Genomic DNA, 21,765 nt, shown 5'->3' on the forward strand with positions numbered 1-21,765 from the left:
GCCTGACATGAGTCCCACTGGGTGAAAATCAAGGTGTCGGCAGGGCTGCATTCCGTTCTGGAGGCTCCAGGGGGGATCCGTCACCTTACCTTTTCCAGCTTCTAGAAGCTGCCCTTCCTTCCTCAGCTCATGGCCCCTTCCTCCCTCCTCAAAGCCAGCAACTTAGCATCTTTTTTGACCTTGTTTCTATGCTCACATCTCTTTCTGACTCTTCTGACTCCTCCTTCCACTTTTAAGGACCCTGGTGATCACATTGGACTCACCTGCATAATCCAGGGTAATCTCCCTATTTTACAGTCACTGATCAGCAACTTTAATTCAATCTACCACCTTAATTTCCCTTTGCTGTGCAACTTAATCTGTTCACAGGCTCTGAGGGTTAGGTTTGGACATCTTTGGGGATCATTATTCTGCCTGCCACAGACTCTTTTCTGTGCTTCGGTAGTGTCTTGCGTTGTACCAAATTATATAGAAATCATCTTTTTATGTATGTTTCACTCCTGCTGAATTTCACAAGCTTCTTAAGGGCGGGCACTGTGTCTCCTTCATCTCTGAATCTGCCACATCCACCACAGCCCCTGGCACACACGAAAGGTGCTCAGTAAGTGTTTGCCGAGCTAAACCCTGATTTTATTTACAAAGAAACTGAGGGCCAGGGAATTGTGACTTAACACAAAGTGCTGAGAGCTCAAAAGCCCTTTTATCTTTTGTCTTCCATAAAGCCATTAAATGCAAGGCTCAGTTCTTACATGCTTGGAAGAAAACCTGAATGTGCAGTAAGAATGCGTTATTATTGCGTTCTCATAAAGAGCATCTGATTTTGGTTATGAATGTGGAACAAAGTGAATTACCGCTTGTATACCTTGAAGACTGCTCTCCTGTAAACACTCAGAGGAGAATATCGCCTAGTAATAAATCAGCTTATCTTTAGTGAGTGGAAAATGAGGACATTCTCATACCAAACATTCATTGGCTTGCATTTTAAGGATTATACTCTTAAATGTTGAGAACTGTCAGGTTATCTTTGTACAAAGTAGAGCATCTAAATTAAACCAGTACCATAACATAATTTGATCTTGCTTTATTGTATGCATTTGTGGCTGACTATAGATAAAATTCAGGTCAGTGATTTTGGTCTCAGTGCCCTTTTTGCTGCCTTTCAGTGATGAATAGAATGCCAGGGTAAAACAGAGAAACACCCAGAAATACTTCCCTGGTTTGCCTGGTGAGCCAGTAGGCAGTATCCCCACTCCAGGAGCAGGAATGCTAAGAAAAACTCACTTTTTTTTTTTGCTAGATTGGTACCCATTCAGGTGGTTTTAAGATAGAACTGCACATCTGTTGCAACTGTTTTGTTAGTTGGAATTTTTGTATCAAAGCTAGCCTTAGTGAGAACAACAGGTTTTCTTAAATTTTCATTTAAATGCTTGCTATTTTGAGGATGTGCCTACAGATTTGGGTTTGGTGTGAGCCCAGTGATTGACAAGTGTCAACTAATAATAGGCCTTCCTTTACCACTGCCTTATTTTAGAGCTTCTGGAACTTTCTGGGCCCTCATGTTTCAGTCTCATTTCCCTGAGCTTTCCAGCACCTACCAGGGCAGGCCTCTTTCTCTATGTGTAACTCAGAATACCCAGGGGCTTGTGGCTGGCCATATGGCATAGAGCAGTGGATTTCAAACTACTATTTATTTACTTTTGAAAGTACTGGGACTCCCTTCAAAAAAAAATTTAAATGACATAAGGATGCTCAGGAAATATAAAATGCAATTAAAATGGGTTGAAGATGAGTGGGGAGCCCTGAGCCTTCCCTGCTCAGGGCTGGCTCAGCTGAGGCCAAGGATCCCTCCGGGAACGCAGAGCCCAGTCTAAAAATCCTTAACTGAATGGAGAAAACGCAGACTCCATCATGTGCTGGTCAAGCTGCCCTTGTTTTCTGTTACCTCATTTTAAAATGGAAATAATAATACCTTCCCCACTGGGTGGTTGCAAGGATTAAATAAGATGATGCTGGTAAAGAGCCTGGGATCTAGCAGGTTCTCAATAAATGGTAGCAGCAGCTGTTGCTTTTGATGTTCTCCCTTCTCTCTCCTACCCCTGGATTGTCTGCCCCTCCCTTCCTCCTTGTTTTGGTTTTATCCTCAGTCCTTCCTGGCCTAACTGGGTACTGGTCCATGACCCCTTCACTGACCACCTCACTGACTGCCTCTAGCTACATGAAATCTCAGTCTTTTCTAAATTCCTATAGCACTTGTTATCTGTTCCGTTAAAATATTTTATGAAGTGACATTTTCTGCGTTTTTAAGAGTAATATATGTTTATTGCAGAAAATTTGGAAACCATTTATAAGCCTAGAAGAAAATAACTGCAACGTCTTTCAAGACAAGGGTTCTGTTTTAATTATTTTTTTCTCTCTGTGCTTTGTAAATATAGTGGGGAAAACACTCATTTAATCCTTAACACCCGTTTCATACTTAAGGATAGTTCCTGATAGATAAGACCTGTTAAGTGGGTGTGGTTTTTTTGTTTGTTTGTTTTGTTTTGTTTTTAGCAGCTAATTCAAAGGAAATATTGATTTTTATGATAAAGGAGGAAAAGTGTGTCCTGTGAAATTGTGATCATAAAGACCAGTGGAAGGCAGCGTTCTAGGTGTTGGGAGGAATACAGAGTGGCCTCAGGTGGACTCTCCCCACTCAAGGAGCCTACAATTCAGATGGGGCTAAATGCTACGGAACATAGCAGCAGCCGTGCAGCGAGTCAGCCTGGACATCCAGACAGAGTGTTTCGTGGGCCTGTCAGGGATGAGGGTCAGGCCCAGTGGGGCAGTCCATGCAGGCATCAAAGGCTTTTGGGTTAGAACCAGATCCTGAAGTGAGTTAGGATTTTCATAGATGTCCAACATTCTGGTGTTGGAGAAATGAGTAGAGGAGAGAAGGAGCAGGAACATGCCAGGTGTGTTTAGGTGGTCCTGTGGTTGAGGAGGAGTAGGTGAGAAGGTAGGGGCGTCCCAGTTGAGGGGGTGGGTGGGCTCGAATCCCAGGCTGGTTCTGCAGAGCTGAAGAGTCACTGCACAGATGCCAGCAGAGAAGTGAGCTGAGCGGGTGGTATGGTGGGCTGGGAGGGCTTGGACATAGAGAGGCCTTTAGAGAACTTAGCCCAGGTCCAGCAGAGAGATGCCCCAGTAAATATGTAAGAACTGGATTGAACTGACTTGTAGCAGGAAGAGGACATGATCCCAGCAGTATTTTCTTCTTTGCTGCTCTGGGCTTTTTATTGACATTGTCAAGAACGGGGTCTTATATCTTTATCTGTTAAGAGAGAAATCATGGCCTTCCAATTTGGGGAGGCATGTCTGTGAATCATTATGAATTGGAGGCTAATTAGGAAATCTGTTCCCTTCCTTTCTGTTTTCCTGAGCCTGTTCACCTTCCACTCTGCCTCACCTGTCGCTCGGGACAAAATAACCTGCCTGGCTCACAGGTTATTTTGGGAAAGTTTATATAAAGGGTGGTGGTGACCTGAGACCCTCATACAGCTAATTTTTCACCTCCCTGGTGTTTTTCTCAAGTCTTTTCTGTGGTTCCCGAGACATTCTCTCTGAAGAAGCAGCTGCACAGGTGAATTGATGGCTTCAGAGTGTTTTTGTATCTGCTCAACTTTCAGGCCATTTTCTCCAGCCTCTTGGTATGTGGCAAAATCTTCATTTGGTAAGTAAAGTCAGGAGGGGAAGGAGTTGATGGGTGTGTTGATGGCATTTAAGGTGGCAGCTCACATGCCCTCTGAGATAGGGTTGGAGTCTAGGGATGAGGAGAATGGCGTCGGGGAGCCTTCCTTGGCTGGTCTTTGGTTTAGTGAACTTGTCACATCTCCCTTCACTGTGCAGCACACTGTGTGCATTATCTCTTCTAATCAACGGTGGGTTATATTAGAGTGCGTCTCCACCTTCTCCACATAACGTTCTTGATGTGCAACGCTGTGGTTAGAAATAGCCTTCAGTGCTGCTTTAGTCCCTGGATCTCCTTTTTAGAGACTCATCTTGGTGTTTTCTGATTTCTCCACTGCCAGTTTACAAAGTTTTGGTTTATTAATTCCCCCCAAGTAATGAGGGTAAGGGTGGGTTAATTGAGAGAATGTTGAAATGCAAGGAACTCCCCAAACTGCCTTGGTTAAATTAACATTTGCAGTTTTTTCTGTCTTTAAAAGACATAGTGGGAGAATCCTAATATCTGTGATTCAAATTATTTAACAAAACCTTCCTATGATTGCAGATTCGAATAGGTCGCATTTGTTTAAAAAATTTTTTTTTCGGAGATTAGGTTGATTGAAGAATCAAATCTTAATTTGAAATACACAGGTCATATTTTTGGCCAGGTTGTATGGTGATGCTTTTGTGACTCAGACTCTGCTGGTGTCAACTGGATTGACCTTTTGGTGTGTCTTGTGACCTCTTGCTCCTTCTGTGCCATGATTTTTGCTTGTTTTTAGGGCAAGTTTCTCATTGCTTACCCAGCTTCCGTGTTGAAGGGCTTCCTGATGATGACATTCTGAGATGAAAGGGAGATACATTATATCCAAGGCCCCAGTGTCGCTAAACACCTGGGATCTGCGCTTTAGACGATTAATCTACCAGGTAATCTCTTTATGAGGTCTTCTCCTTTGCAACTTCATGCCGTTTCTCACTTCCTCTTCCTCTCCCTGCTTTGCTCCTTCTCTGAAACAAGAATTAAGAATTTGAGGGTGGGGAAGGGAGGGAGAAGTAAATAAAGCGGCATCATATACTTTAATAAAGTAGTGGTGGTTCTATTTTATCCTCCTAATTTTCCTCTTTAATCTGCTCCCTTAAAGGGGACCCATCCGTTTGGGTCCTCCGTCATGCTCCCTGGGATCCCACTCACTGGGGTATTAGCAATTAAAAAACTTTGTTTTCACCAGAAATGTAATGTGGTGTGGGTCAGGCTGTGTGTTACTTTTAGTTCCTATGGGTTCTCTTTTTAAAAATGATTTTTTCGTGGAAAGGAAAAGGAGGGCCTTACCTTCAGTTGTCCTCATGTGCTTCTGGAGGCATAGTTTAGTCCCTGTGATGGCTGAGAGTGGCTCCTTGGGAGGGCTGAGGTACATCCTTCCCCAAGATTCTTGTAGACATCCTGGCTGCCTGGTTTTTAAAGCAGCCTCTGCCCGCCCCGTGTGTGTAGCTCAGGCACTGGAGAGAAGATTCTTGGTCTCTCCCAGTACATATATCCCTCTGTTACAGAGCAGGTGGCCCTTGCTATGTTGGCCTTTGCCTGTGAGTCATGTTCTTCCAGAAGGCTAGGACCTCCATAAGCTCTGGCCCCAGGAACTCTGAAAAATTCTGACCCCACAACCCCCATAAGCTCTGACTCCAGGGCTTCCTTAAGCTTTGACCCCAGGACCTCCTTAAAGCTCTGACCTCAGGGTCTCCTTAAAGCTCTGTCCCAGCACTGTGCTTGCCATATAGCAAGTGTACAATAAATAGTGCCTGAAGCCATGTATGTATTTTTATGAAAATTAGGCCCATCTCTTTGTGATCCATGGTGATGGGATTGGGAATCATGGACTGTAAAAACCAGTAGAGAGAACCTGGAATATGGGAAGCTATAATTCTTTTAAAAGCTTCTTCTTGACACAGTTGCGGTTTCACATCTTTCCATACTACTGGCCAGACAAGCCTCATTTCCTCCATTCCTCCCCAGCTGAGGCCTGAGAAAGGGCAGCAGCCAGAGGAGGAGGGGTGGGGGCCAGCCTGGATAATCCACCAAGTGGATAATTAGCTGCTTCTTGGCCCCGGATAATTGCATGTTAGCAGCCCCCTGTGGGTACCGTTAATGGCCCAGGCTGCCTTGATGTTTCCACTGGTTCTGAAATAAATGATTTCCCCCATTCTACATTCTCTTTCAGCTTTGCGCTGTGGAATTGGGGATGGAGGTCAAGATACTTTCACATTGGCCACAGGGATACTTCCAGTGAGAAAAGAGAATTCCTGCCAGGAAAGGGTCGCCACTCACGTGTTCAGCCTGTTGGGATGTTCCTAGGAGGTTCCCAGTGTTGTCTTTTGGGGCGTTGGGTCACCACTGGAGACCTGCTGTCCACCCTGTCCCCCCACAAGGTACAACCAGGTAATAATTGGTGCCTCAGCTCTGTTCTGCTCACCTAGCATTGCTCTCTTGTGGGCAAGTGGCTGTTTGCAAGGTTGCTCTAAAAATCTGTGTCTAAGAGTCCCAGTTAGGAAGTCTGTGATCATTTGGAGTGCTAATATTTAATCATTGAAATTAGCCTTCACAGCTGAAGTGAGTGGTGAAAATATGTAATTCCAAGTAATTCTTTGAACCACAGTTCAGCTTTTGTCTTCATCAGAGGCTGACTTCTCAAAGTTGATGAGTCCTCATTTTCTTACCCCCTCATCCCCCTCATCCCATGTCTCCCACACCCCGCCCCCCAGTCTGATCTTTGGCGTTAAAATACACAGGAAAATCCCCAGCCCCAGTTGGGCAGAGAACATAGAAAGCACTCGGTTTTCCTGCTCATTACGATTCCAGCATCTGGCTTGAAGGGAGGTGGTTTGAAGTAATTGTTCAGGGACCTAATGGACCCCCACACCCCATTCACAACCCAGCCCTCTTCCCCTCTGTGGCTGGAGTTCCTCTGCCACTGCTGGGTGAACTGTTGTGGAAAACAAACACCAAGGAAAACAAACTTGGAGTCAGACAGAAACCTTTGTATTCAGAAGAAAAGAAGCTGGGACAAAACTGAAGTGGTCAGGGAGAGCTGCCCCAGATCGGGCATAAGACAGGCAGCCACCGTGGGTCCGATGCGGGCTCCCTTCAGACAGGCTTACCCCATGCACATACCTTGTGCTCCCTTGCCTGAAGTTCTGCCCTCCTAGTTGAGTAAGCTTTATTACTTTTTAGATGCAAACATTGCACCCCTGGAATTCTAAGGGGCTGTGGCTTACTTGTTCCTGCCTTGGCTCAGGGAGAGAGCTCTTGCCCTGCCACCCCGTGAAGATCATCCACCAAAGAAAGAAAAGTTTTGATTCAGTGGGTCAGGAGGTTAGGGATGCTTAGATAATTTGGGACAGGGAATATCTTGGAGGGTAGGACAGGCCCTTGAGGGGGTACCATCTGGCTTTTGTCCCTGGAGTGGAGAGGAGGAGGTGGGGGAAAGGCACAGAATGGATAATGGAAAGGAGTCTTCCTGATATTCAAACATCTCCCTGCGCCTGGGACCAAAATCCGAGAACTTGGGCTAGAAATAGTGGTGCCAGCAGTCCCTGAGGTATGATGAGTGATCCCTGGAGAGCCCTTATTTATGGAGGTGGAAACTGCTCTGTTGGGTGGCGGGCCGTGTTTTCCCTCCCACCTGTGCACGTGTGCTCTTTTCCTGCTGGTGTCCTTGCAGCATCCCATTTTGACCCATGTGTAGGATGGAGGCCAGTGTGGAGAGAGCCGTGTTAATGTTCCATGTTGGGGTGAAGAAAGGCCAGGTTGGCCTTCTGAGCTTGGGCTCCTCTTCTGTAGGCTTGTCACGTTCAGACCTCACAATAGCACCCAGACCTGGAATGATGAGCCACCTTCTACAATTTGCTTTGAAATAGATTTTTCTTAAACTCTGTTCTCCAGCGAAGACCCTACCTTCTCTCCTTATGTCCCAGGACTGGAAGTAGGTGATGGGATGGAGTGTCAGAGGGAACCTGAAACTCTGTCTGACGTTGGGCTGAGGTTCTGAGAGAGTGCATGACCCCAGTAGTTAGGAAGCCCTGCCTTTATGGCTTTGTGCTCACTTCACCGGGAAGAGCAGCGAGACTATTGCATTCACTTCTTTCAGGAGCTGGCGAAGGAGGATGCCGTTATCTGGGTGGACTGGGGTTTGGGGGTGGCAATGGGACTGTAGTAGCTGGGCTCATCCCAGGGCCTGTGGAATCCCATAACAGAGGCATATAGGAGCAGCAGAGTAGGCCAGTAGGAGACCTTCCTCCACCATCCGAGAGTTGCAGTGTGGGATCCTGGGCTTGGAACAGGGAACTGAAGTGTCTTGGCAGCGAGTTTGGGGACAGATGTGACCCCAATACCCTAAATCAGAAGACTGGATACATTTTGCCAGAGAAACAGAAGTGACTCAAAAGTCATTAGGGCCCTGGGTGGAAGTCATGTAGTCCATACAAGTTGCATTCTTTAGAAGTTGTCAATGTTCGTCTTTTTTGCATAACCTAAGATTCAGAATTGCTACCTGTGTTAGTTTCCTAGGGCTGCCATAACAAAGTACCAGAGACTGGGTGGCTTATAAATGTTTATTGTCTCACAGTTCTGGAGGCTAGATGACGGAAAACTAGAGGATAATCCTGCCTCTTCCTAGCTTCTGTTGGTTTGCCTTCCGTGCTTGGGCTCCAATCTCTGCCTCTGTTGTTACATGGCACCCTTCCATATCTGTCTGCTGTCTCTTCTCCTTATAAGGACACTAGTCATCCTGGATTAGGGCACAACTCAGTTTAACTAAACACATCTTCAAAGACCCTGTTTCCAAATAAAGTCACTTCCGCCACGCCAGGGGTTAGGACTTGCACTTATCTTTTTGGGGGACCCAATTCAACCCAGAGCACTGCCCTTTTATCCTCCTCTAAGTATTTTTGTACAGGAATAGGGCCCTGTGATTTGGTCACTGCGTTGACCATTGGCATTTTCAGTTGATCTGGTTTCTGTGTTCTGGCCTTTGGAGTTGGCAGCTCTGTATGACAAGGGACATTGCTGGCTCCCAGTGAAATCATTTGCCACCCAGTTCTCTCTATGTCAGTCTGTAATTCTAATTCCTAAGGCCATAAGATTTGGTAACTGCTCTTAAAGTGGCGTTCCTTGTGTTTTATGAAATGTATGGTAAATTTTATCCAAAAACAAACAAAAAACAGGAATGTATCGAGTTTAATAAATTTGCAGATAAATGCTCCTGTGCATGTTTCTACTTTTAAACCGCTGAAAGTGCACTCCATTTCTCCTGTATAGTTTAAGTACTCCATATCTGGTGGGGAGGGAGTGAGGCTTCTCAGGCTGTTCTAAGACCCTGGCTGGTCAGGCCCTGGTTGGAGTATGGGCTGCTTCGTCTGACAGAGCTGCCTCTGTGTGGAAACAAACACTCTGGTTCTGTGGTGCTGTTTTGGTTCTGTCCTTTAGTCTATCATAGATTAAGCAGATTTGCTTCGGAAATGTATTTTTGGTTCCTGGCAAATGCTGAACAAATGGTCTTTGAAAACACAACTCATTTGAAATAGTGGACTGGACTGACTGGGTATAAAGTTTTCCACCAATTTCTGCCAATGTCCAACAGCTTCTGACACCAACTGCAGATACTGCAGTAACTCAGTTCAATCCACTTCTGAGGCTGGGTGCAGGGAGTCAGGCCAGGCCCCACAGGTCAAGGGCCGCCCTCTATAGGATTGTCCTGCAAGACAGGGGGCCCAGGCCACCACACTTCAGACTGACTGGTGACAAACGTGGGGGTTCACTCCACCCCCTTGGGCTCTATAATTCGCCAGAACGCCTCACAAAACTCACTGAAAACCCTACATTTATGATTATAGTTTGTTACAGTAAAGGGGTACAAATAAGAAGAAGCCAGGAGATACCTAACCTTCCGTGTCCTGTCCACATGGCATCAGAGCGTGGCACCCTCCTGACCTGGGGATGGATCTTCTCAATCATGGAAGCTCACCTGGGTGTCCTGAGTTTATAGGGCATAACTAAATCTCCCAGAGGTCGGGGAGGTGGGCTGAAGTGGGCTGACTTAACCTGGTTCAAAGCCCCAACCCCCTCCTCACATGAGTGATCTTTCTGGTATCTCCCAGCCCCACCGTAAGGCTGCAGGTGTGCTGGCCCCACCCTGTCACTATCAGGTGTGGTCCTGGCCCACCTTAAAGAACAAACAGAGGCACTGCAAAGAATCCAGAGATTCTGAGGTTGCTTCCCCCAGGAACTGGGAACAAAGACCAGCCAAGTTTTTCAGCATACTACATTGGGTTTCAAACATTTGTCCCATTTCCCGTTTTCTAACGCTTCTGCTTTAGCTAGAGAGCCGTGAGCTTGATGGTGAGGAGACTAAAGGTGACTCGCGGAAGAGGGCCACATTTTTTTTTTTTATTAAATTCAGTTTTATTGAAATACATTCACACACCATACAATCATCCATGGTATACAATCCACTGTCCACAGTATGATAACATACTTATGCGTTCATCACCACAATCTATCTCTGAACATTTTCCTTACACCAGAAAGAACCAGAACAAGAATAAAAAATAAAAGTGAGAAAAGAACACCCAAATCATCCCCCATCCCACCCCCTTTGTCCTTTAGTTTTTATGCCCATTTTTCTACTCATCCATACACTAGATAAAGGGGGTGTGAGCCACAAGGTCTTCACAGTCACACTGTCACCCCTTGTAATCTATATTATTATATAATTATCTTCAGGAGTCCAGACTGCTGGGTTGGAGTTTGGTAGTTTCAGGTATTTACTTATAGCTATTCCAATACATTAAAACCTAAGAGGTGTTATCTATATAGAGCATAAGAATGTCCACCAGAGTGACCTCTCGACTCAATTTGAAATCTCTCAGCCACTGAAACTATTTCATCTCATTTTGCATCCCCCCTTTTGGTCAAGAAGATACTCTCAGTCCCACGATGCCGGGTCCACATTCATCCCCGGGAGTCATATTCTGCATTGCTAGGGAGATTTACAACCCTGGGAGTCGGGTCCCACGTAGTGGGGAGGGCAGCGAGTTCACCTGTCGAGATGGCTCAGTTAGAGAGAGAGGGCCACATCTGAGCAACAAAGAGGTACTCAGGGGGAGACTCTTAGGCACAATTATATGCAAGTTTAGCCTCTCCTTTGCAGTAACGAGCTTCATAAGGGCAAGTCCCATGATCGAGGGCTCAGCACATCAAACCAGAGGGCCGCATTTTGAATTTGCTTCCCTCGCCTGGCGTTCAGAGCCGAGCTCCCTGAGTTCCATGAGGCCCTGTTCCAGCAGGCCGGCCCTCGGCTTGCCTTCCCAGCCATCCTTCTCCAGGCTCCCTTGGAAGTCTCCTGTTCCTCCACTGGATTTGAGCAGTGGAGTGTCAGAGGTGGCAAGAAATTGGAGAAATTACCTCAGGTCCTAGCCTGCCTGCATAAGGGAGTATTTTAAATTCTAGAATGAAGGAAAACCAGGCCTTCCTTCTTCGAAAAGGGTTATAGCTCTTCTGCTTTGGATCTTTTATTTTATGTGGGGAGTATTGACTGGGAAACATATAACTGGTCTGCCCCTTAGCAGATCCCAATAATAGGTTCCCTCTAATGCCAGAGGGTAGAAAATTCTATGACTGTTTTGTTGTGCATTCTCCTCGAGTTTAGAGGCAGTCTGGCTGAACACAGGATCAGCCTCCAGCCTGGTGTGTGTGTGTGTGTGTGTGTGTGTGTGTGTGTGTGTGTGTGTGTGTGTGTGTGTGTGTGTGTGTTTTAGTTTTTGCAGGATGGGGCATATGCCTGGTGGAGATAGGTGTATGTTGAAATGGAATGCCAGGCGTGTGATTCTCTGGCACTGAAGCCTCTAAAACATGCGGTGGTTTTTTCCTACTCTGAGCCCAGGAGCCCTCTTGCCTGATTTAAGCTATGTGGATAGCCTTCCTTTCTATTTGGATTCCCTTTTAGCAGTGTGCACTTGATGTGGGCAGTTTCACAGAGGAAGGCTGTTGGACTCTGTGAAATACCAAACCTCCTTCCTTGTCATTTGCTGAAAAGGCATTTTGTTCAGAATGTCCCTGGTAAAGTGTTGGGGGATTTGTTTCCTTTCTTGGGAGGGTAAACTGCACAGATCCCTCCTTCTCAAGCCCCCACCCCAACTGGGGAATGAATTTCAGGGCCTGTGAGTTGGTCTCCTTTGAATCAGCCACTTGACAAAGGGAAAAGAAACTTCTTCGCATGGTGTGGGGTCTTGCAGTTGCTGACCGGGTTGGAGTCCTAGAAGCCACCTCTGTGCTTTAAGGATATGTTTTGTTGAGAAAGTACATTTCTGGTTGAAAAATCAAAGAGTTTTTCCTAACTAACATCTCTCTCACGTCTCAACCAAAAGAACTATCGGTAGGTATTTCCAGAGTTATCTGCTGTTCCTTTGGTGATGGGGAATGGGAATATTAACAGTGCAATCTGTACTTTTACAGTACACTTTAGTGGGAGAAATTTTCATGAAAACAGGGAGTTTCTTTCCCCTACCCCCAGGATGGTAATTTGATTCTCCCCTTTTTTGGAGTCTTTTAAAACATCTTGGGATTGAATGGATGATGTTGCAAATTGAGCCATGGAGCAGTTGCTGTGGAAACTTTAGAGTGCGTTTCCAGACTCTCCAGTTTTTCTTTTTAATGTGGCATTGATCTGTTATTTTAATGTGTGCATTTTCTATATTTCTTCTGAGAAAAGAAGACGGAGGAGAAGAAGAGAGACTTTTAAAAGTATACTTTCTGGAGCACCGATTGGAATAAACTGCTTTGGAGGGCTTGCAGGGTTAGCCACGAGAGGTGGAGCAGCTGACCGGTCGAGCCTGCCGTGGGATTTGAGCTGTTGGGCATTCGCACAGGGGGGACAGTTCCCATTTTTGTGGAATTTTATACTGAGTGCCATTTGCTTGACTCTTAACTTCACGTGCACTAATGCCTTCTCAGGTGTAATAAGAGTTAGGGTAAGGGAGCAAGGAGGAGAGAAGCACAAGTCTGCGGAGGAAACAGCTTGCTCATCTGAAGAGGGGAAGCTGCGGAAGTGTTGTGTTCCTTGGTCGTGTTCCTTGGTGGTCCTGACGTTATCGGGTTAAAGCCTCCTTGATCTAAAGCCTCCTTGATCGGGAGGGGATATGGGAACCCTGAATCCTGCAGAGAGCATCACAAAACATTTTTTTCTCTTCCAGCATTATTTTCTCTTCTAGCTCTATTACTTTGAAATTCAGTGGTTATCTGCCAGTCTCCTTCTTGAACAGCTAGAACAAAAATTTGTTTTGCCAGGAGCAGGATCAATTCTAAAGTTCCCAAAATAGTTTTTTTTGAAGGGGAGACCAATTTCAAGCAAAGGCACATTCCTCTCTCTCTCTATGAAATGTTTTTTTTTTTTTCCTCAAACTAAGCAGTATTTAATGGGTTGAGGGAAATTCATTGTCAGAGAGAAAAGGAACAACAAATCTGTATCTTTATTTGACAATGTGGCGTTGGGGCGAGCGGAGTGTTAGAGAAACTGACACTGGGAATGGATTCAAACCAGCCAGCCAGCCAGCAAACAAATGCTGTCATTTCATCCTTCATGGCTTTGTTTGCACCCTCCCCTTCCATTACCCAGCTTAATTCCTGTTCTCGTTTTCTGGCTATGAAGAAAAACTAAAATAAAGAATTAGCCTTTTGCCTTGATTGAGGCGCAGATGAGAACAGAAGTCAAATTTGGCTACCCTATGCAATAGCTTATTGTTAGGCAAAGAAAGAAACGACATTAAGAAGGCTGATTTTTTTTTTTCCTTTCTCCAAATCTTTGGCTGTGTGTTGCCACCAGAAGTTATCAAGCTTCTGACCCACATCCGAGTTGGCAGCTCTGATGCTGTGAATCTGCTGCGATTATCCCCTGGGAATCTGGGGGCTCCCCTCCAGGCCAGCTCCATCCCCAGTGCACCAGCAGGGCAGCGTAAATGCCTTTGCTGCCGCTTCTCAGAGCCTCAGCCCGGGAGAGGCGGCTGCACCAAGGAGGGCAGGGGTGCCCAGAGAGGGGGCACGCTGCCCGCCACACGGCTGCTGGCTCAGGGTCTGAAGCAGGCATTTGCACCCAGGACTGAGGGGCCAGACGCCTCAAGAGGTTTGACTCACTGTGAGAGTGGCTGGAGGCAGCTGGGAAATAAAAGCTGTGAACAGAAAAAGGCTGGAGTCCTGCTCTCCAGAGGCCCCGCCAGAGTGGCCAAGGAACAGAGCCGGGAACACAAAACTGTCATTCTAAAATTACAAAAACAGTGTCTCAATTTTAACAGTGACGTACAGATGAGTCCAGGGAGGAAAGGCACATCATAGGGTACACTGAAGAATTCACATTAAAATTAAATAAAAATGAGTAAATAAAACATAGATAGAGATATCCCATCCTGATGTGAAAAAGTAAGCTATGATTCATATATATGATATATATGTGTATATATAGATGCATATATTTATGTGTATGTATGTGTGTATATATGTATAATTTAGATGGTACAGATTAGCAAAGGAAGAAAAATAAATCCACCTTGTCTTGTTACCCTAGGAGGAATCCGTAGATGGATGAGAAGTAACAACTTTTAAGAACAACCTCAAAGCCCTGAATAAACTTAGTCTTACAAAAATGCTAAAAACAAAACAAAGCAGTAAAGAAAAGCCTGACAGCTTAAGGAGAACCAAGAAAGAGATGTGCTCACTAGGTGGAAAAAGGTATAAAACTAACTACTTGGTTCTGCATCGTTCATCCATGTTTCATTTGCATACCAGCCTGGCAATTTGAAGCCCCAGAGAAGAGAAAAAGTAGTCAGAGAATTAAAAAAAAAAAAAAAAAAAAAGTCGTTCTATCCCAGAGACGAAGGGAACTAGCATGTGTGATCACAGAAACATTGCTGTAAATTTTGGGAAATTGTCAACAATGGGAAAGATATGGCACAACATAAGAAAGGCAAATAATGTCCTAATTTTCTAGTGGGCTTGACTTTGCTTCTGGCAAAATGCTAGAAAGGCTGATGAAACAGTTTATGAATATTGAGAAAACAAACAAGCACCAAGCAAGAGCTGGCGTGGGTTCAAATAGAAGAAATTGAAAATATGCTGTATTCATTTTTAAGAGGGTTGTGGGCAGGGCAAGGAAGGGAATGCTCTAGTCTGTTGGTTCTTAATCGTTACTGGGTCCAAATCACCTGGAGGTCTTGTTAAAGCATAGTTCCTGGGCGCCTTCCCCAGAGTTTTGGTACAGTAGGATTGGGTGGGGCCCAAGAATTTGTTTCTAACAAGTTCCAGGTGATGCTGTAGCAGCTGGCCCTGAGAACCACTGCTCATAAATTTAGTGTTGCTGGATTTGGGGAAGACTTTTGGCCAAGACTTAAAAACTTTTGGAGAATTCAGAGAAACGTGGTTAGAAGAATTAATGGCAGTGGGTGGAGGATGGGGAGCTTCTGAGTACTGAAACACTGTGTGTAACTGTATTGTCACCGTTTTAATTGAATAGATGTCTTTAGTGTTTTGTCAGAGAACTCTGACCTTGGCCCTCTATCTGTTAAGTGATTTCATAAGGAGCTAAACAACAAAAAAGCATGTTTCTCAGATTTTGAAGCACCAAAGAATTGGGAGGGGTAGCTGGTACTGTTGAATGGCAGAATGAGGGTTAAAATGATCTTGATAAGTTGGAATGTTGGATCAGTACAACAAAATAAGATTTAGCAGTGGTACATGTAAGATGTCTGCATTTATGTACTTGGATACAGGAGACAGGATGCCTGACTTGAAAACACTTTAAGACATAAAGGCTTAGGGATTTGGGGGAAAGAAAAGAAAAACCGAAATGAGATTTATGTTCTATTAAGGGACTTCTTCCATGGTCAGGCCATGTCTAGAATATTCTGTGTAGTTCTAGCACCACATTTTAAGATTTTAGCCATATGGAGAGTATATTGAGGGAAGAGACCGAGATATGTAAAGGGTATTGGCCTTTCCTTCTAGAATGGTTGAAGGAACCTGGTGTACTTAGCCCTGGGACTGTTGAGAGATCATGTGATAATTGTCTGCAAATACTAATATGTCAAGATGTGTTTTATGTAATACCTGTGGGTAAAAATAGATCCAAGGCTGAAAATAAGTAGGCTGTAAATTTTGCATCAGTATTAGGGAACATTTTATAATGATGGAATGTAATTCTTTAAAAAGCAATAAACTCCCCCTAAATGTGATGTGTTCAAGATGAGACTTGATGACTGTTTATTTGAAATGAACTAGAAAATCTGGGATGGTATATTTCCTTTTGCTGTGGTAACAGTAACACCAGTGTCTCATTGGCTTACAATAAGACACTTTTCTTTCTTGCTCTTGTCCCATGAGGCCTGCAGGTGGTCTGTGGCTCTGCTAGGGGTCCACTTGGCTCCAAGTGTCTTCTTTCAGGATCAGACTGAAGGATCAGCTTCTGTCTGGAATGTGCTTCTCTCATGGCAACAGGCAGGAGTGCAGGAGGGTCCCACAATGATATTTTCCACTTCGGCACAGATGGGGAAAGCACTGTGTCTGTTTCCATGCCATTGGCCAAGTGTACCAGCTGGAGAACTGAACTCCACAGGAAGTAAGGGCCGGGCATGCACCAGTGGGTGGGAGTTATAATCCTTTTACAGGGAGGGAACAAATGCTTGGGAACAATAATCCAATCTACCACAGATGACAATTCAGTTATCTTAACATTTATTGATTACTTACGGAAGACTAGGCATGGGCTTAGATGTGGCTGATTCAGAGATCAATAGAAACAGTCCCCGGAGAAGCTTGGTCTAAAAGGGCAGACAGTTAAACTCAAATAAATTACTATACAACTTGATAAATATGCAAATAAAAGTAGATACCAAGTACAGAGGCAGCACGGAAAGGAGAGGAAGGACTGTGGAGGTTGGCGGGTGGGGGTGTGGGCATTGTATAAGGGAGTATTCCCAGAGGAGGTGGCATGTAGCCTGGGTTTTGAAGATTGAGTTAGGAATTTGGTAGGGCAAGAGGCTGGCATCAGGTTGTTGGGTAGGGACAGCGTAAGTTGAAACACAGGAGCATTAAACAGTAGGTTGCTTCATGGGAGTCAAGACTGTTTTGTTCACTGCTGTCTTTCCTGTGTTTAGGACAGAGCCTAGTGAAGGAAAGATCTATTACATCTTTTGATATTGTTCTGGAGGAATAAGAAGGGAGGTGCATGAAATGCAGATGGAGAGAGAGGCAGACATCAAGAGGTGACATTTATGCCATTTTTCAATCCTTAAATTAGAAGAGGCCAAGACTGGAGTTGGGCAGATGAGTTGCAGAGAAGATGTGTTGAAGGACTGGGGAAGGCAGGAAAGGATGGGGCAGATTCAAGAGATGTCCAGGGGGTGGACTTGGTAGGAGTCAGTAGATGGTTGGATGTAGGGGGGTAAAGAAGAAGAGCCTGGGATGAACCCAGTGGTGACTCAGTGGATTTTGGTGCCTAAAATCACCACTTTAGGAATATAGGAGAAAGAAGAGCAAACAAGGAGAGTGAAATGGGAGAAGATTTTTTTTTTTTTTTTTATGTTTAGAATTTGAGGTGAGTGTGGGACATCCAAATGTAGATGTCCAGTAGATCACTGGATCTACGTGGTTCTGCCCTAAAAAATGAAAGTTTAAGCTTCATCGGATGTAAGTGGTGTTTGTATCACAGAAATGAATGAGATTGCCCAGAAAAACTGTAAAATTTGAAGAGAAATAGAATGCCCAGTACATAGGATATGACATGGGCAGTGGAAGAAAATCTTGGAAGGAGATTTAGAGGGACTGCTCTCACAGGTGGGAGGGAAGCGTGGTCGGTGATGGAGGCGGGAGTGGCTGCCTAGTCCAGATGCCGCAGCAACAGCTAAGCTCAGGGCTGTCCTCGTGACGTGCCATCGGAGCTTTGGGAGAGTACTAAGGAGAAAGAAAAACTCCAGCGGCGCTCGAATGAGAGATGAGGTAGTGATTTGGAGGACCTACTTTTCAGAACTTGACTGAGAAGTGAAGGATAATGCTAGGGAGAGCTGTAGTCTCTCTTTCATAGAGAGGAGATGTGGAGCCAGTGGAGGTTGAACTTGGCTTCTGAAGTTGAGCTGTCAGACAATAGATTCATGGATACTGATCTTTTAGCACAGAGCTTCCTGGCCTTTTAAACCTGTCCCTCGGTGTTAGTCTTCTATTGTTATGTACCAAATTACCTCAAATTTAGCACCTTAAAACAGCATACATTTATTATCTCACAGTTTCTGTGGGTCAGGAGTCTGAGCACAGCTTAGCTGGGTGTTCTTCTCACATTCTCTCATGAGGAGAGAGTCTGCCATGGCTGGGGTCTCATCTCAAGGCTTGACTTGGGAAGTGTTTTGGTTTCCTCGTCGCTAAAGCAAATGCCATGCAATGGGTTGGCTTAAACAATGGGAATTTATTGGCTCACGGTTTTGAGGCTGGTAACTTCTCCAAAATCAAGGCACCATCAAGGCGGTGTTTTCTTCCAAAAGACTGGGTTCTGGGTTTGGCTGCTGGTGATCCTTGGTCCTTGACGTTTCTGTCACATGGCAGCCTCTCCTAGTTTCTTTCTCCCTTCTCTTCCAGGTTCCATTGATGTTCAGCTTTTGGCTGCTCCCTCTGGCTTTCTCTCTCTCTCTGACCTTCTTCTAAGGCCTTCAGTAATAGGATTAAGACCCATCCTGATTCAGCTGGACCTCACTTTAACTGAAGTAACCTCATCCACAGGTCCTATTTAAGAGTTCACAGGAATGGATTGAGTTTAAGAACATGTTTTTCTGGGGTAGATACCTCCAAGCCACCAGAGAAAGATCCGCTTCCAAGCTAACTCACATGGATGTTGGAAGGTTTCATTCCTTGAAGGTTGTTGGACTGAGGTCTTTAGTTCCTGGCTGCCCTCAGTTACCTGCCATGTGGGCCTCTCCCCAGCTTACTTTATCAAAGCCAGCAAAAAAGAGAGTGTCTGCTAGCAAGATGGAAGTCCCTGTCTCATGTAACCTAGTCATGGAAGTGACATCACCTTTGCATATTGTATTGGTTAGGAGCAAGTCACAGGTCGCACCCACTCAAGGACAGGAACTTACACAAGGACGCAGATTCTAGGGAGCGGAGGTCAGTGGGTGGGGAGAACCTTAGAGGCTAGCTGTCACAAATAGAATGTCACAGCACACGTCTCTTAAATTGTTAAAGTCAGTGCAATCTTGAGACTTTCGCAACATGCCTTTACACAAGTGAGGCCCATGGCAGAAGGTATGATTCATTCCACTGCCAGAAGAGATTTTCACAGAAAGGTGAGATGTAAACTAAACTTTGAAGTGGTAGTCCCAGAATTTCTATATAGGAGGGACTTAGGGGTAGAGTGATAGTCTGATTGGATGGGGGGTGCGCAGTCAGCATAGCTCTTTGGGGGTGGTAGCTTGAGAGGTAGAGTGCAAGCCCCTGAAGCCATATCTTGAAGCTGCCACTGCTCTGAAGATGCAAAGATTGTGTCCAGGAAAGAAGTGATGAGGAACCAGAATCACGTAGGGCATCCCAGGAACAGAGACTCTGGGATTGGACAAGGCCTGGTGCGTTTTGGGGAAAAGGTTGATAGTTTATGCAGCTGGATCTTAAGGTACATACAAAGTCATGGGAGAAGGTGAAGCTGGGAAGGTAGATTGGGGCAAATTAGATTGCTTCAAAGGCAATGGAATTTGGTCCTGTAGGCAGAGGGGGTTACTGTGACCTTTTAACTAGGAGAGTGAGACGATTAGATTAGTGCTCCCACGATCTGGGTTATCTCTAGACTGCAGTGGGGAAGAGAGCTGAGAGATGGGCAGGTGTTTCTTCCATTCAGATCCGCCCCGCCTGGCATTGGCAGGAAACAGGAGAGGGTGCAAGCAATATCGGAAGTCAGGTCTGCCGTTGTATTTCCCGACCTTCTGTCTCCCTCTGAGAAGCCTGGGTAGGGTGCATGTTTGGGGAAAGATGGGAATGTGGAGTGCCACACAGCCGTCAGGACACCGCTTCCAGTTAACTCCGCAGGCCAGTGCACTCATGTCACACAAGGGGCCTGGCCTTGGCCTTGCTATTTCTGACTAAAAAGCTGACTGCAAAGTAGTTATGTAGTAGAAGCCAGTGATTGTTGGGGACAATTAAGGTAGCATATATAATATTCACCTTCAGCGATACCGGTAACATGCAACATGGCCGCTAGGGCTGATGCAAGATCAGCCTAAGCTATAATTAGCCTTCTTCAAGGAAGTAACGGTAGTTCGCGCCAAAAGCTCTAACCGTACTTCTGCCGCCCGCCCTAGCAACAGCAATCACCAATCCTAGACCGCCACCCGCCTTTGCAGCCACCAATCCTAGGCCGCCACCCGTTTTTACTAGCCACTCCCTCTACCTTAGAGCATATATACCCTGCCTCTTCAATAAAATTTTGCAGCTTGATCAGAACTCCTGTCTTGCTGTCGTTCTTCGTGTCTCTTGTCCCATACCATTCTTCCCTCGCAGGAGTTAGAGTCTCGGTTGATCGTCCCACGGGCCGGGACAAGTGATTTTTAAAAAGACATCTTTTCTTGAGGTGGCATTGGCAAGTTGGCTGTCAAGCAAAAATGTTGCTCTCCCTGCCGCCCCATGACAGTTGTTTGACCTTGGAAGCTCGTGACAGTTGGGTGTGTGTTCACGTTTGGCTTTGTGTGGGTGTCACTTCTGTCCTCAGCCATTCCCCATTGACTTTGATGAAGTTGATGTCTGTGGGTTTCTGCAGATATGGTATTCAGCTTGGTACTTTTTATTTAGCACTCTTTATTTAGTTCCTATCCCTTTCATTGCTAGCTTAGCACATTTCTTATTTCTGTGCCAGCCAGGTGGATCTCTTCCATCAAGCCATGCAGTGCCCATAAGAATGGGGAAACCCTTTTGATTGAGAAGAAATTGGAATCTCATTTTTTGGAAGGTCATAAGCCAAGTCATGGATTTGAAAAAGCACCATGTTATGTAGTTACTGCGTTATCTCCTAAATTTCCATGTCAGACTGTATTAGACACACCTGGAAAAATGGTGGTGATAAAATCACAGAGTGAGAGCAAGATTATTCCCAGTGTCTCCTGAGCTATTGTTATTAATAGTAGGATATAAAACTACCAGGCAATGATTTATTTGGCTGTTACTGTCTAGTTCTAACCATGGAGATATTTGAACAGATAGGTTGGAGTGGTGGTCCCATTGAAAGATGCCCCCCCCCCCCCCCCCCCGTACCACCTGGGTCTTGTTGTCCTGGACATCCCTCCAGTTGTGAGCCTCCAGGAGCAAAGTGCCACTTTTCAGAGAGGTGGTAGTGGAACCAACTCTAGATTGGTGGAAACTGGGGAAGGAAGAGTCCAAGCTAAGCATGACAGGGAGGAAACTCAAGTGCAGGAACATTTTCTTATGACTCTTGTATTAATCAGGGTCACTAATGCTACATTGCAACTCTCAGGGTTTAAAACAACAGACTTTTATTTCTTGCTTAAACAAAGTCATGTACAGGCGAGGTGGCCCACTTCCATCTTGCAGCTGCCTTCTCCAGGGTCTCTGCAGCAGGAGGAGGCATACTCACTGCCTGACTTTGGCGATAACAACCATCACTTCTTACTTCACTTGTAGTCCATTGGCTGAAGTCAGTCCCATGGCCCTGGGAAAGGCAGGGGAGCACGAGGAACCCTGGGTGAGCTGCACCTCCATACTACTTTGACTTTCATCACACCTTCTCGGTCAAGGAGGCATGGCATGTTAGACTCCAGTGAGACTCCATGGTCTATGTCGATTGTGAGGAAGGTGGCACCCTGTTCTGCCTTTCTGTGTGTGTTGGAACTGATTCCTTAGGGAGTGGAGCACAGCACTTGGAACATGGGCACAGTGTCCGAGGTTGCCTGGGCCTGAATTCTAGATCCACTGTGACCTAGGACAAATTATTTAAAATTGCCTCAATTTCCCATCAGTAAAATGGGTTGGTTGTAAATATTAAA

At 45.4% G+C, this 21,765-nt stretch overlaps 1 protein-coding gene across 2 annotated transcripts in view; it reads left to right on the plus strand.

Annotated features, from left to right (window-relative positions):
- CCNY (cyclin Y) overlaps window positions 1-21,765 on the plus strand; it is a 214,857-nt gene that overhangs the window by 58,805 nt on the left and 134,287 nt on the right. Inside the window, exons 2-3 of one of the 2 annotated variants that reach the window (XM_037835657.1) lie at window positions 3,568-4,629; window positions 5,916-6,133. The exons of the other annotated variant lie outside the window; for it this stretch is intronic. Of the exons in view, the coding sequence (XP_037691585.1) occupies window positions 6,040-6,133 (94 nt within the window). The 5' untranslated portion in view covers window positions 3,568-4,629; window positions 5,916-6,039. The remainder of the gene's footprint in view (window positions 1-3,567; window positions 4,630-5,915; window positions 6,134-21,765) is intronic. 2 annotated transcript variants of the gene reach the window in all.

The sequence above is a fragment of the Choloepus didactylus genome, chromosome 5 (assembly GCF_015220235.1).
Source record: "Choloepus didactylus isolate mChoDid1 chromosome 5, mChoDid1.pri, whole genome shotgun sequence".
NCBI classification, from domain to species: domain Eukaryota; kingdom Metazoa; phylum Chordata; class Mammalia; order Pilosa; family Megalonychidae; genus Choloepus; species Choloepus didactylus.